Source organism: Coffea arabica, chromosome 6e, assembly GCF_036785885.1.
Source record: "Coffea arabica cultivar ET-39 chromosome 6e, Coffea Arabica ET-39 HiFi, whole genome shotgun sequence".
Taxonomy (NCBI): domain Eukaryota; kingdom Viridiplantae; phylum Streptophyta; class Magnoliopsida; order Gentianales; family Rubiaceae; genus Coffea; species Coffea arabica.
The window spans coordinates 6,470,525-6,484,396 of record NC_092321.1 but is presented as its reverse complement, the minus strand read 5'-3'; the positions used below and the strand labels follow the sequence as shown (position 1 = coordinate 6,484,396).

General features: G+C 38.3%; 3 protein-coding genes across 4 annotated transcripts; 1 reads left to right on the top strand and 2 right to left on the bottom strand.

The window, feature by feature from the left end:
- Positions 1 to 1,161: 1,161 nt before the first annotated feature.
- Positions 1,162 to 5,797, top strand: LOC113695492 (zinc finger BED domain-containing protein DAYSLEEPER-like). Of its 2 annotated transcripts, none has more exons than XM_027214613.2 (2): positions 1,162 to 1,568; positions 3,336 to 5,797. In XM_027214613.2, the coding sequence occupies exon 2, from the start codon at positions 3,394 to 3,396 to the stop codon at positions 5,587 to 5,589; it is 2,196 nt and encodes a 731-aa protein (XP_027070414.1). In that variant the 5' UTR covers positions 1,162 to 1,568; positions 3,336 to 3,393; the 3' UTR covers positions 5,590 to 5,797. The 2 variants fall into 2 exon arrangements, with proteins under 2 accessions (XP_027070414.1, XP_027070415.1); XM_027214614.2 differs by lacking the exon at positions 1,162 to 1,568 and adding an exon at positions 1,589 to 2,504.
- Positions 5,798 to 6,859: 1,062 nt separating this feature from the next.
- LOC113695081 (replication protein A 70 kDa DNA-binding subunit D-like) lies at positions 6,860 to 9,211 on the bottom strand. Its single transcript, XM_072056418.1, has 8 exons — positions 8,852 to 9,211; positions 8,307 to 8,772; positions 8,089 to 8,213; positions 7,894 to 7,972; positions 7,694 to 7,817; positions 7,421 to 7,581; positions 7,205 to 7,325; positions 6,860 to 7,120 (listed from the first exon to the last, which is right to left on the bottom strand). Exons 2-8 carry the CDS (start codon positions 8,396 to 8,398, stop codon positions 6,929 to 6,931), a joined length of 894 nt encoding a protein of 297 aa, XP_071912519.1. The 5' UTR covers positions 8,399 to 8,772; positions 8,852 to 9,211; the 3' UTR covers positions 6,860 to 6,928.
- A 1,603-nt stretch (positions 9,212 to 10,814) lies between these two features.
- On the bottom strand, positions 10,815 to 12,642 carry LOC113695764 (uncharacterized). Its single transcript, XM_027214911.2, has 5 exons — positions 12,513 to 12,642; positions 11,823 to 12,061; positions 11,445 to 11,730; positions 11,233 to 11,357; positions 10,815 to 11,135 (listed from the first exon to the last, which is right to left on the bottom strand). Exons 1-5 carry the CDS (start codon positions 12,640 to 12,642, stop codon positions 10,815 to 10,817), a joined length of 1,101 nt encoding a protein of 366 aa, XP_027070712.2.
- Between the last annotated feature and the right edge of the window lie 1,230 nt (positions 12,643 to 13,872).

The window sequence follows — 13,872 nt, the reverse complement described above, 5'->3', positions numbered from 1 at the left end:
TTGTGAATTTTATGAAAGCCACATCTCTCAGAACGGACCGACACCAAGAAAAATCGTTTCTTTTCTTACTCGAACGATTGACACACACACTCTCGAGGCCTTGACGAGTCTATTACTTCAGCCATACCCCAATCTCTCTCCTTTTTTTTTTGTACAACTTTATGTTATGAGAAAAAAGGGGTACTGGTCTTGGAATCTTATTTTGTTATCGGTTCTTTAGAGTCTGTGTGTTTGGATTGTAATTTTTCAAAGAAAAATTGCTACGTTTTCGAATGACAAATTATCTTTTTACCTCATAAATATCAAATCGCAATAGTAATTTTTCTACAAAAAAATTCAGAAAAATGCAGTCCAAACAAAGCTGGGTGCCGACCATTTATGTCAGCCAGCAATTCTTTTTTTTTTTTCCCCCTTTCCTTTAAATTGATTGAGAATATTGTGGATGTTTAGAAAATGTATGCCTAAAATTTTGGACTCCATCAAAACCCTCTTTACAATAACATGTCTTTAATTAATAACATATGGTATACACTTCAGTAGCATCAAAACCTTGATTTTAAATTGGAGAAGACTTGCTTGGGGTCAAGCAAGCAGCAACCCACCTAATACACGCCAAAAGACCTTGGAAAAATCTTTTCTATCTCTCAAGTGTATGAACCAACCGATCCTGCCACAAAAAAAAAAAGGCCTTTGTAGTTGTGAGAAAGAGAGTGATGGTGCTTGGAATTGAGATAGAGACAAGGAATGACAATCCCACCCACTCTCCCCGGTGAAAAATGAGGATGCATCACATCCCATGATCCCATATGGAGTATCATATATGGTCCAGATCCTCAATATCTTCACCAGGACTCTGAAATATTTTGCCTTGGGCTAATTTCAAAATTTCCAAAAAAGATTCTTTCCCCAAGTGTAGGCCCCCACCATAGAAATAGAGTCCACGGAGCACTCCAGTGGGCTACACGTACGCCATACCCACCCCTCCCCGCACCTTGTGCACCCCGTCCTCCCCCTTTGTCCCTCTAAAAAGTCCACCTAACCATCCCCTAAAGGTGGGCTGTGGTCCGCCCAACCATCCCAGAAAAGGCACATCAAAATTCTTTTCACAAATCCCATTAGAGCACGTTACTTGGTAGACTAGTGTAGTAGTCTTTGTTCTGTATGCAGGAGGAGAACACACAGTTACACACGCATGACTTTCACACAGTAGAACAATAAATGGACCTCAAAGTCCATATCCAATACACTTTAATTGTGGTATCGCTCCCCCATTGAATCTTATCACTTCTTTAGTCCTAACCAACCCCAAAGATTAACACACCGAAACGGTCCAATTGGATTGCTCGGGTTCAAGCCCAATTCTCTCTTTCTCTCTCCTCTCTCCTCTCTCTCTCTCTGCTCCTCCTCCTCCTCTCTCTCTCCTCCCCCTCTGCAGAAACCCTAGATCTGGCTCTGCAAATCGTAGGTTCAGCTCTAGATTTGCTGAAAGATACCGCTTTTCTTCCTGGGTTCCCCTCAAAATCGAGTTTTTTCCATCTGGGTCTTTGTCAAAACGAGTTCTTGTGCAGGTTTGAACTTTCCCTTCTTTTTCTTGAAAACGCGGAAATCTGACCGCTTATTTTCTTCATTTTTTCTGTCCCGTTTTCTTGTGATTTCATTAGAATTTTCTTTTCGTTGGTCGGTGGATTCAACCGATTTTACCTTTTGTTCTCATTAATTCTCCAATTTCCTTTCTTTTTCTTGGTTCTCATGTTTGATAAAAGTGTTGTACGGTATCGTCTTCCTATGTTGTTTGGCAGATGATTTACAGAGTTGATCAAGAGTTCTTTCATTCCCCCCCCCCCCTTTCTGCGTCTGGTATTTTGGTTTGCGAACTTCTGTTTTTCCTTTTCCATCTTTCAAATTTATTTTCCCCGCCTCAGTTGTAGCATCATTTAATTACTTTGTTTACCAGAGTAGCCCGATGAATTCCTCGAAGAAAGAGGAGTCCGACCAGTCCAAGAGAGGAGTTTCGTCTTGACTTTGTCTATTTAGGCACTGATGAAGAACCAAAACCATGTGGTTCTTTCTTGCTTTGGGGGGTCTCTAGTATTTTCTGGGCTGTTCTTTTAGATTCTTTGTTGAAGCCCATCTGTAGATCTGTTTTTGCTTCTGTCTATGATTGTTGACCTGTTGTTAGCCCAGTCAAATACAGAATGTCCTTTTTAACCCTGTTCGTGACCTTTTTTAGTAACGGGCCGTGATTTTAGCCCATGTAACGTATTCTGTCCGCGAGGGTCTGTTTTGTCATAAACAATATATTATTAAATATTATTCCTGCCCTGGGCCCTGAGAACTCCAGGACCTGGTGTTGTGGCGGCACACTTAACACTTCACTACCACATATAGAAGGCACAGCCCATTCTTTTTCTGAGATGGTTGGATCCATTCGAGTCTATTAACAGTTGCTATAACATATTTTGTTTTCCTTCGGGGGACAAATTTTTACTAGTATCACTGGGAAGGTGGCCTCGTCATCTGAAATTTTTTTTCTTTAAGTAAATTAACCGTTGCCCAATCAATTTTGCCTTGGACGTTTTCTTCTCTTATTTCCCCCCACCACGGGAAAAAAAAAAAAAAGGCGACTGTTTGATACTAGATGTTTGTGTTGTAGCTTATTTCCTGCAGCTTCACTTGTTAGGTTTTTCTTCACTTATCAAAGGTGTTGTCTTTGTGTTGTCTTAACAATAGGAGTAGGGTGGGGGAGAAATGGTAATAAGCGTGATGCCTGGACCTAAATATGGGGCATTCGTTTGTGGAAGACTGTAGCTTTGACCAGGGCACAGATGAAATACTGCTGATGCCTTGGGCACAGATGATTTTTATCGTTCCCTGGAATTGAAAAGCTTTTGTGCATGCATCATTTATGGGTTCTTTCCTATGTTTTCCTGCACTTTATGGGTTCTTTCCTACTTTAAACATGTTAAAGATTTGTTATAATGATGTGTCAAGTCTGTTAGTGCAACTTTCTTCCACAGATTATGCCACTTATGCTTTGTGTTTGTCGTGGTTATGCACAGGGGTCTTTCTTTTGCCACACATTGCAAGTAGTACTATTTTGGCTTTTTGTTCGAGTCCACATATTTTATTTTAGATGAATTGAGATTATTCATGGTTTTAGGTTTGCCCTCGCACTGGTGTGTGCTTATGAAGGATCCTTTATTCTCATGCGCATTCTTTTATATCAACCTTCTTTAATAATGTGTAACCTCTACCTCACATGTTCTGTTTATGTGTTCATGTATTGTCGGCCATCGAGTCTCGTTCTTCATTGCAGTTGCTGTTCCATTTTCCAGGTATTCTGTTTTGGAATAATCCTGCCTGCAGTAGAATTTAACTTCTTTTGGCCTCAAGATGTCAACCCCGACTGTTGATGCACCAGCCCCTGATTTCAAGCCTGATACGGCTGCTGATATGACCGCCGATATCCCCACTGATATGACCACCGATATCACTACTGATGTGACCACTGACATCACCGCTGATGTTGAGATGCCTACTGCTGCTGCAAACAATCAGATTGTCCCAGTTGAGCCACAGCCCAACAATATAGAAACACCACCAAGCATCCCAGAAACTCAACCTAACAAGCGTAGAAAGAAGAAGTCTATAGTTTGGGAACACTTCACCATTGAAACAGTTGGTGCTGGTTGTCGAAGGGCATGTTGTAAGCAATGCAAGCAATCATTCGCATACAGTACGGGCTCAAAAGTAGCAGGCACTAGTCATCTTAAACGCCACATTGCTAAAGGAACCTGCCCAGTTGTCCTTCGTAATCAGGAGAAAAATCAGTCCAGCCCATTTAGTGCACCTTCAAAAGTTGGTGGATATGGGGCAGGTACTGATACTCCAAGACGTCGTTACAGAACTACTGCAGCACCTTACGTTTCATTTGATCCTGACCGTTGCCGTGATGAGATTTCTAGGATGATAATCATGCATGATTACCCCCTTAACATTGTTGAGCATCCAGGCTTTGTTGCTTTTGTTCAGAATCTTCAGCCTCGATTCGATATGGTGAGTTTCAACACTGTCCAAGGGGATTGTGTAGCAACCTACCTCAGGGAAAAACAGTCCATTCAGAAGGTGATTGAAGCAATGGCAGGACGTATTTGCCTCACCCTGGATATGTGGTCTTCTTGCCGAGGACTAGGCTATGTCTTTCTAAGTGGGCATTTTATTGATAGTGAGTGGAAAATGCACAGGAGGCTTCTCAATGTCATCATGGAACCTTATCCAGATTCAGATGCTGCTTTCAGCCATGCAGTTGCTGCTTGTTTATCAGATTGGAGCATGGAGGGAAAGTTATTCTCTGTCACCATAAATCAGTCCTTGAGTGATGCTGCAGTTGATAATTTAAGAGCTCTACTGTCTGTTAAGAACCCTCTTGTTCTCAATGGTCAGCTCTTGCTGGGCAATTGTCTTGCTAGAAGTCTGAGTAGCATTGCCCAAGATGCATTAACGTCTGTGTTCGGAACGGTTAAGAAAGTTAGAGACAGTGTGAAATATGTGAAAACTTCAGAATCCCACGAGGAGAAGTTTCTTGAGCTCAAGCAGCAACTTCAAGTGCCTAGCACAAAAGTTCTAGCCATCGACGACCTAACTAAATGGAACACAACATATGAAATGCTGTTGGCTGCATGTGAACTGAAAGAAGTTTTCTCATGTCTGGATACTTCAGACCCTGATTACAAAGAGGCACCGTCACTGGAAGACTGGAAGCAGGTGGAGACTCTGTGCACGTACCTGAAACCCCTTTTTGAGACGGCTAACCTCCTGACAGTCCCGACTGTTCCGACAACAAACACATTCTTCCATGAAGCTTGGAAGATTCAGTTGGAGCTTGGACGTGCAGCAGGAAGCGAGGATCCCTTCATTAGCAGCCTCACCAAATCCATGCAAGAGAAATTTGACAGGTATTGGAAGAGTTGCTGCTTTATATTAGCAATTGCTGTGGTCGTGGATCCCAGGTTCAAGATGAAGCTCGTGGAATTCAGTTTCTCCAAGATCTACAACGAAGAGGCTGCCACATACGTAAAGATTGTTGATGAGGGCATCCACGAGCTGTTCCTGGAGTATGTTGCGCTCCCGCTGCCACTGACCCCAACGTATGTCGAAGAAGCAAATAACGGTACCGTGAAGGCTGAGGATCCGCAAGGAGGGAATCTGCTAGCGTCAAATGGGCTTGGGCTCACGGATTTCGATGTGTACATCATGGAGACGACGAGCCAGCAGTCAAAATCAGAATTGGATCAGTACTTGGAGGAGTCTTTGCTGCCTCGGGTTCATGAATTTGACGTCGTAGGGTGGTGGAAGCTAAACAGAATGAAGTACCCAACCCTTTCAAAGATGGCTCGTGATATCTTGTCAATCCCAGTCTCCACCGTGCCGGTGGGCTCAGTGTTCGATACTGTGGGCAAAGAGATGGATCGTTACCGGTGTTCATTGCGACCGGAGACGGTGGAAGCTCTGATATGCGCCAAGGACTGGATTCAGGGCGAGTCTGTTGGTACTTCAATTGTACCTGTAAAAATGGAAGTACCTATTTAGGTTTTGTTTTGTTACTTTGTACCATGTTGTCTCGTCTCGTGTTTTAGGATATGACATTTTTCTAGGCTGGCTTATGTATTTGCTCTTGTTCTTGGGAAAAAAAAGGATATATGGAACCTCTTATTGTACCATACCATAGACAGACATTTGGGTCCATTAGGATTAGATGCTTAAATGGTAGGAGGAGTTAAAATTGGTTGTTTGTGAATTGTGTTACCGAGTCAACGGCTGATTGTTAACCAAGTTGGTAGCTTGTGGGCCAAAGATTGTGCCCAAACCCAAACGCGAGAAAGGAAGAGGAGGTTGATTATTGAGTTGGGTAGCGAGTGGATTTGGTTCAGGCCATGACCATCTCAAGTTGGGCAATCAACGCTCTATTCCTACTACATTCTCTACTGAAGAGTGAGTGGAGGTGTTGTGTTTGTTATCGTATCTACGATTTTAGAGTAGTGTAATTTGGGCTGTGCGTGATTCGACTGACTGGTTGGTTATAGGCGTTCATTTTGCTACTATATGATTATTGGTCTGCAGCGCTTGAAAGGGTTTCTTCTCTGAAAATCAACTGAATAAATTTTGTGATGACTAATGTCAAGAAAACTTCAATTTGGATGATTCGCAAGTTTCGGCCTCTGTTATAAACATCTTAGAGTATCATTCCTTCAATTTGGAACAATTAAAATCACGAGATGAATAGCTAAATACCATAGCTCTGCTTATACACATACTCCCATGGTTTGTATGTACCCTTGAGAAACCAACCACGGTTTTAGTGAATCACCATCTTTTCTTCTTTTTTGTATAACTAGGGGGTGGTACCGCGCCATGCGCGGTATAAGTCTAAGGATTGCCCAGAAACCTGTAGAATTTGTGTGAGAAGAACTTAAATGTTTATATACGTATTGATTTTTCGTTTGTGGTAAATTCTTTGTACAGGAAAACTTCATTCGGAAATTGTGAAATATTATAATCTGAATGTTTGGGTCAATTAGAAGAACTTAAATGTTTATATACGTATTGGTTTTAGGTTTGTATTGATTAAAAGTCGATACGTCATTTAAGGTAAATTATTTGTATAGGAAAAAATCAATTGGAAATTGTGAAATATTATAATCTGAATGTTTGGGTCAATTATATTTGTTTTAATATTGGGATAATCGCAGATATTTAATGTAGAGTTGCAATTTTTTTGTAAAATAAATAAGTATGCAATAAAGGAGGAATATAAAGCTGAAGATAACAAAATAGTAGATATAGTTATTGTCTGCAGCAATTATGATTAGATACGTACAGTAGAGAACACATTAATGGCAACAGGAATGTATGCAAAATAAGTAAAAGGTTAACCATTGATGTTAAGGTTGTTCATGTTAATATTTTCAGCATTAAATAGTTCATCGATTGCGTAGGATGTGATAATTTCATAAGCTGCACGTCTGATGGGTTTGAATTTGGAAGGAGAGGGCTTAATGTAGCACATGAGCAGCTTTCCATGTAAAGTACGCGCAAGGTATTGAGTAAGATCAACGTTCTGCTGTAAAAATAGATGGAAGGAAATTGTAATAAATTTAAAAAAGAAGGAAGAAAATATTGAGTATAAAAAAGTGTTAGTTTTTACCTCCTGTTGTAAATAGTATAGCTCGGCTGTTGAATATTGAATGAGTCTCTCTGCTTCAATATCTATAGCAGCAGCACATAAAGATCCAGTTGCATCAGTGAGTGAAATTGCAATGAGAGCTCTACAATGAAGAAGTAGGTAGTTTTGCAGTTAGAAAATGAAAGCAATTAAAGTCGGCTGTGAAAGGAAGCAAGAGGAGTAAATAATTATGTTTACCTAGGAACCAAATCCGCGTTAGAGCGGCAATGTTGACATGGAACTGGCAAATTGCTTACAAGTTTGCTCGGATAATAACAGAGGGAACAAGCTATATAAGTTAACTTTAGAGGTACACAATCTAGCTCCACAATACCTTGAATCCAGGCAGTCCTTGGTTTCTTTGAGAAAGAAAAGGTACAAAAAAAGAGCTAGCTTTAAAAAAAAAGGAAGAAGAGAAGTGCATGAAAAGAATATTGTATGTAAATTTAAATTTTGAATAAGGGAGTTTACTTGTTGAAGAACAGTAGCAATATGAGTGATTCGATTATTGTTTACAGGAGGAAGAAGAATGCGAGGGTTAGTGTAACTACTCTGATTAAGCATTTGTCTTAGCACATCAGCATGGGTATGATGCCTATGATTAAAGCGAAAAGGGTCAGTTGCTAGATAATAAGGGCGATGTTAATGCACAAGGTGGGTAAAACTTTTACCAGTTTTGTAAATGCATTGCTTGTTGAGCGATCGGAGCTATCAAAATCACTGAGGAAGATTCAGTTGAGAGGCTTAAATCTGATACGATTGGCAAGAAGAGGGTAAAAATTATAAAGCGGGCAGAGGAAATATTTTTTTGGAATGATAAAAGTTTAGAAAACACTTAAAATAATAGAGGCGAAGTATGTGATTACAATGATTTGTTGTAGCTTTGACTCTTATGGCGATGATAACTGGAAAAGGGTCTTTTGCTGCTGCAATAGTAGGGCCATAAATTTCTTCAAATTCTCCGCGCAAAGTCAGTATTAAAGGTTTCATGCTGTGAAATAAAAAGGAATAGAATTAATTGTTGGAAACGAGTACTATTTTGGAAAATGGAAGTGGAATTTAAATTAGTAATGAAATGTGTTACTCTTCATTAGCTATGACATAGTCTCGAAGTACACATGGTGCTCCTTCAACAGGGATAATTTTGTTAGGCAGAGCATGAAGTATAACTGCCATGATAGCTTAGGAAAACGAAAGAAGTGAATGTGTTAAGATCAAAAAAAATTGTTCAGGAATTAAAATGGGTGGGAAAATAAGCAGAGCATGATGATTAACTTACTTATTAACTGTTCGGTATCAGCAACGGCGTCTAGCATAGTAAACGGATATAAACGAAAATGTAAAGGAAGAGAGGGATAATCGAGTTCTTCAATTTCGCGAATTGATGTAGCCTGAGTAACGATCCAGTAAAATGGATATTCGGTAGGAGTAGAACCATCATGTAGTTGGTGAACAATAGCTCCAGAGATATAGTATTTTTTTAACGGTAACAGTAATCCAGCAAGCTGATCAATCATGTTCCCGATAACATGCATATTAACTTTTACACCCTGATATTAACAATTGTTAAAAGGTATTATGATATAAGTAAATAGACATGAGGTAAAAAAGAAATTAAGTATGTGTTACCTGGGAATCGGCAAGCACAAAGGTGCGAAAGTTTTGTTGGAGGTGGGATTTTTTTTTTGTTTGAGAAACTTCAATAACTTGGAGAGCAACTGTCCAGTTTGATGAATGCGGATGAATAGCGGATAGAGGGATTATTACAGGTTCCATTGCAAGGTATTTTATAGTAGAAAAGAGAAAAATTAAATAGGCGAAGTGTAAGCTATATGAGGTAAAAGGGCTGCAGAAAGGATATAGTTCGAAGCTAAGAAAAGGATGAAGAGGACCTGCAGGGATATGGAGGTTGATGGGTATCAGTTTAATAGTTAGCAAAAAAAATATAAATAAGAGTAATAACTATTATTGATAAAAGCAAGAACAGAGAAGGTAGAAGAAATAAAGCCGGACTTTGGAGTGAGCAGAGAGTAGAAAGCAGAGAAATTATTCAAGGAAGTATAGCAGTGTATGCACAAAAGATTTGAAAGGTAAATAATGTAAACCTGATGGTGAGCAGCAAGGAAATGTGTAAGTTTAACTGAAAGGAAAGAAATTTAAGATGATAACGAGGGGAAATGAAGGTGAAGAGAAGCAAGATGTTGTTGCTAAAAGTAGAATTAGAGGAAGGAAAGTTTTGTATGTTGTTGTTTTGTTGTAACACGTGTTGGTGGAATGCATAGAAAGGTAAAATGTTTACGAATTCAACACAGACGGATTAATATAAGTGTAAAACATAAAACTATTGAATGTAATAAGATTGATATGCATGGTATCATTTTGATCCATAGGTAAAGTTGGACAGCTGTAGTAAGGACTATTATTGCTGATAAAGTGATCAGAATGTGAAAGGTTCACGTGAATTCATTGTTAGGCAGTGAAAAGTACAAAATGTTCATAAAAAGAATATGTTCAGAGATTCGCTGTTGATGTTGTTTGCTGTAATTTTTTTCAAAAGATTGGCATAGCTGCTGTTTTTGAGTGTTTGAATATCGGCATTGATGAATTTTGAATGTGGTATTATATTACGTAGAATAATTTTTATGCATGTGTAAAGTAAAATAAAAAAACAATCATTTAAGCATTTGGAGTAGAAGAACTGGATTATTAACTCTGCATCCATGTAATGAGATCGAATAAAAGTGAGCAGGATTATTGGAAGCAAAAAGTTTTCAGTACATTCAATGGAAACAGTAATAAAGGTGGAAAGGCATGATCAAACAATATTATAGAGGTTAATGACAGGTTTAAGCATCTGAAGTGTCAACTAAGATGAGGATCCCTTAAGTGCCTTTTTTTTGTAGGAAAGTAATAGAATAGAAGATGTTTAGCTTGGTAGAGATTTTCAAAGTAAGTTGTAAGAATTGCAGAAGCACAGTGGATTGCATCTGAGCGTGAATGTACGCACTGATTTTCTCGTCTTGTATCTTGTTCGGTCATCATGCACTTTTTGTTTTTTTATTTCGTAAATGCCTGGACTGTCATACTTGTTTTTCTTCATGTTAGCCTTCTGTGGAACAAGTTTTTTGCTGTTTAGCTCTAGTTGTGATGAACATTTAGTGATCACTGTGGAGCTAGAGAGTTGACTATTTTTTATCACACAAAATAGGTAGAGCGAGCAAAACGAAATGGGAAATTTTCATGATTTGGAATTAGTAAATTGTGGTATCTGTTATAGCGAATTAGTAAATACTATAATTTAAGTTAATCAAAAGAAGGGAATGTGTTTGAATGCATGAAATTGTACCGCAACATAGAATTACATATTGCAAATTAAATGCACAGTAAAGGAGTAGTGTAGGCAGAAAAGAAAAGTTTGGTTGATCAGTGTCGGGTCATGCGTGATGTTTGGTTGGGATAACTCATTCCATTGTCAGGAATCTGAGCATCTTTTGTAGCAGGGGAATATATTCGTGTGCAGAATAAAATGTTGGCTATGCATGCTATTGAAAACCAAAGGAGTTTTGTTGTGGAGAAACACGCTAAGAATAAGCTAATTATACATTTGATTGAGCATTAGATATGTAAGTGGATATTCGTCCACCATAAAAATACAGCGAGAAAATATTGTACCAAGGAAAAACCTTTCAACTCCATTACTATCAAAAATTAAAACGGCAAAGTTTGCTTGTGATTCTGGAATGAAGACAAGCGTGTCATTATGTTGTAGATGATGGTCCAGAACAAATTTTCTCCAATTTCGTTTCAGGCGGTTGGCCTTTATCCCAACCTCAGTGATGTTGTGGCCAGTTTTTAGAACTATAGTTGGAGTTCTCTCAGCATTTAGAAAGTGATGGACAAATCGAGGGAGTTTCTACAAATAAGAGAATGTAAGTCAGTTTATCCAGGAGAGTAAATTATTTTGTCTAAAGAAAATGTGCTTACAAACGGTAGGCAGAAAAGATTGTTACCAAGGAATTTGGATATGCTGAGTCAAATGGTTGATAAAAGCAAATTGAATTGGACAAATCTTGATAGAAATTTGGGCTGAGCGATGACGAAACAGTTTGCCGATGAAGTGATAAGAAGGCAGGATCTGGTAAGATGAAAGAATGATATTGTAAGGTACAGTAAGTTGTATATACTGAATTTTAAATTAGAAAGGTAAACGTAGCTTGTGGACCTATACTGCTTTGCTGATGGAAAAGATCTGGCAGGGAAACTGTCCATCGGAGATACACTTGTTTTTTGAGCTCGCAGAAATGAATAATATCAAAAATTAGATATCCGCCATGGCGGAGCAACAACATATCATGTTGTTTGATAATGTTGTCCTGATAAAATTCTATCCATCCTTCTTCAAAGTAGTTATTTCTGACTGAGATATTCCATCTGTGCAAGGCATGTCTGAAGGTGATTGTATTGTCATCGTGTTGTGCGAGCAATATTTGAAACTCAACAGGTAAAGACTGTATGTTGGATAAAATGAAAGCTCATGTTTAAACGTGGATTGAAGAATAAATAATAACAAAGCTATTAAATTGCAGAAAAATATTATTACCTGTCCTCTATTCTTGCATGTAATAAGAAAGCAATATGTTTGTGGAGCGTTGCTTATGGCGTGAGAGGAATCCACAGAAATGATAGATGTTTCGTCCATGAAGTCTCTGCTATTTACGAAGTAGAAGTAATAAATATATGAATGAGAGCAGTTGGTGAATGTAGGTGTGTAAGTTTCAGCTATGCATGGATAACAAAAGAGATTAGAAGAAAAACCTGTTGGTGAACTGAGGGACAAATCTGATGTTTGATGTGTTAAGTTAAGAAGAAAACAAAGGCATGCACATATAAAGAATGAATGGAAGATGGAAGAGGCTCTATAGATTTATACTACTAAGGAACAACTGTTTATCACAGAACAAGAAATATAACAGGTTGTTTGTTGGACCAGCAGTTTAGTAGTTTAGGGTGTCGATGCGCAGAGAAGTACGTGTTATAATTGATATTATATTTGTTTTATCTATTGAATAATGTGTGTAAAAATAGATAACTCTGGAGTAAAATTGTTATTGTTATTTTTTGGTGTAACTGGAGGGTAATGAGCATGTCCTTGAAATGTAAAGATTGAAAAGCTGGAAAAAGGTAAACGGCAGCAAAATGTCTAGCCAGAAAAGTAACAGAATAATTGACAAAAGTTTTATAATTCTAGCTGCAAATTCTAACAAAGGGAATCAATTTGGGTGGGAACTACTTTGGGAAGGCTTTTCACTGATAGGAAGAAGATGATCAGTGAGAGCTCCCATCTGATGCAGCTTTTTACATGATTCCAAGCACACAAGCTGTTTGGACAAAAGAGTATTCCTACAAAGAGCGCCAGTCATAGTTTGAAATGCTGCATTTGGAGGCAATGTCAATTGACATTGATATGACTCTTCAACCAGTCAGTACTGATACATTGGCTTTGGAGTGAAGTACCTGCCAACAAGAATCACTAGTGATTCAAGTAAGGTAGAAAAAGTTACATCAAGAAACCATCCCCTAATCACAGACTTTTTTCGTCTGTATAGATTTGATAATATCAAGCATACATTCATGTTTCCTGGGAGTTTGTCGCAATATCTCTGTATAGGGTAACACTTGAATCTGCAGCAACTGATGCTTTAGCTGCCTCCACCATATATGTATCTTTTTCCTTCATAAGACAAGATTTTTTAACACAAGCTTCAGGATCACTGGTTTCTACTTTATCCTTCATTGATAATTCACTCCTAATGAGGTTAAACAAGTCATACGTTTGTGTGATGTTTCCCCTGCAATTTAAAAGAGGCAAACTACACTGATTGGACAAAAACAATTCAGTGTTAGCAACAGCAGCTATTTTTTGCAAAATCTTGAAATCTGGAGGTGAGAGAGAAAATTGTCTTCACCTCTCAAGCATGACAATAAATGGAGAGCCCATTTGACGAGCTCATCCACGTGACTGAACATAACTGTGAACTGTTTTTGGTAGACCAAAGTGTACAACAAACTTACAGTCAGGTACATGGATTCCCTCCTCAATGACATTTCTGCATTCTAAATCTGAGGATGATTATGTGGTTTTGTTTCTGATCAAGTAATAGCCGAGACTGAGCAGGCAAAATGTGGAATTGTTTGATGGAGCAAATGAAAGCAAGCAAAATATGATTAAAGATTTATATACAGATAGTTTGATTGCCTTTGTTTTATAAGAAAAGAAAAGATGTACCTGGCCTTTATAACAACATTTGAGGAGAACGTATTCTGTTTAAGGTGCTGTTTGGTTGCTGTGAACTTGATGCAGTAGGGAATGTATTCTGTGCTTTTAAAGGGATAGAAGAAGAAGAAGAAAAGATAACAGGAGAAAAAGCTGGTATGGCGCTATTAGTATATACATCAGAAAGGCTGTTAACTGGGTGAATGAAAAGGAAATAGTAAACAGCAAAGGTGGTTGTTTGTAGAGAGTTGCAGGTTTTTTGTTTTACTGTGCGTTATTTAATTTTGGGACATCTTGTACTGAATGAATAAAGAACTGATTGTATATATATTTAATGAAAAGAAAACAAAACTTCTATTATCATTGTTAACGGTTG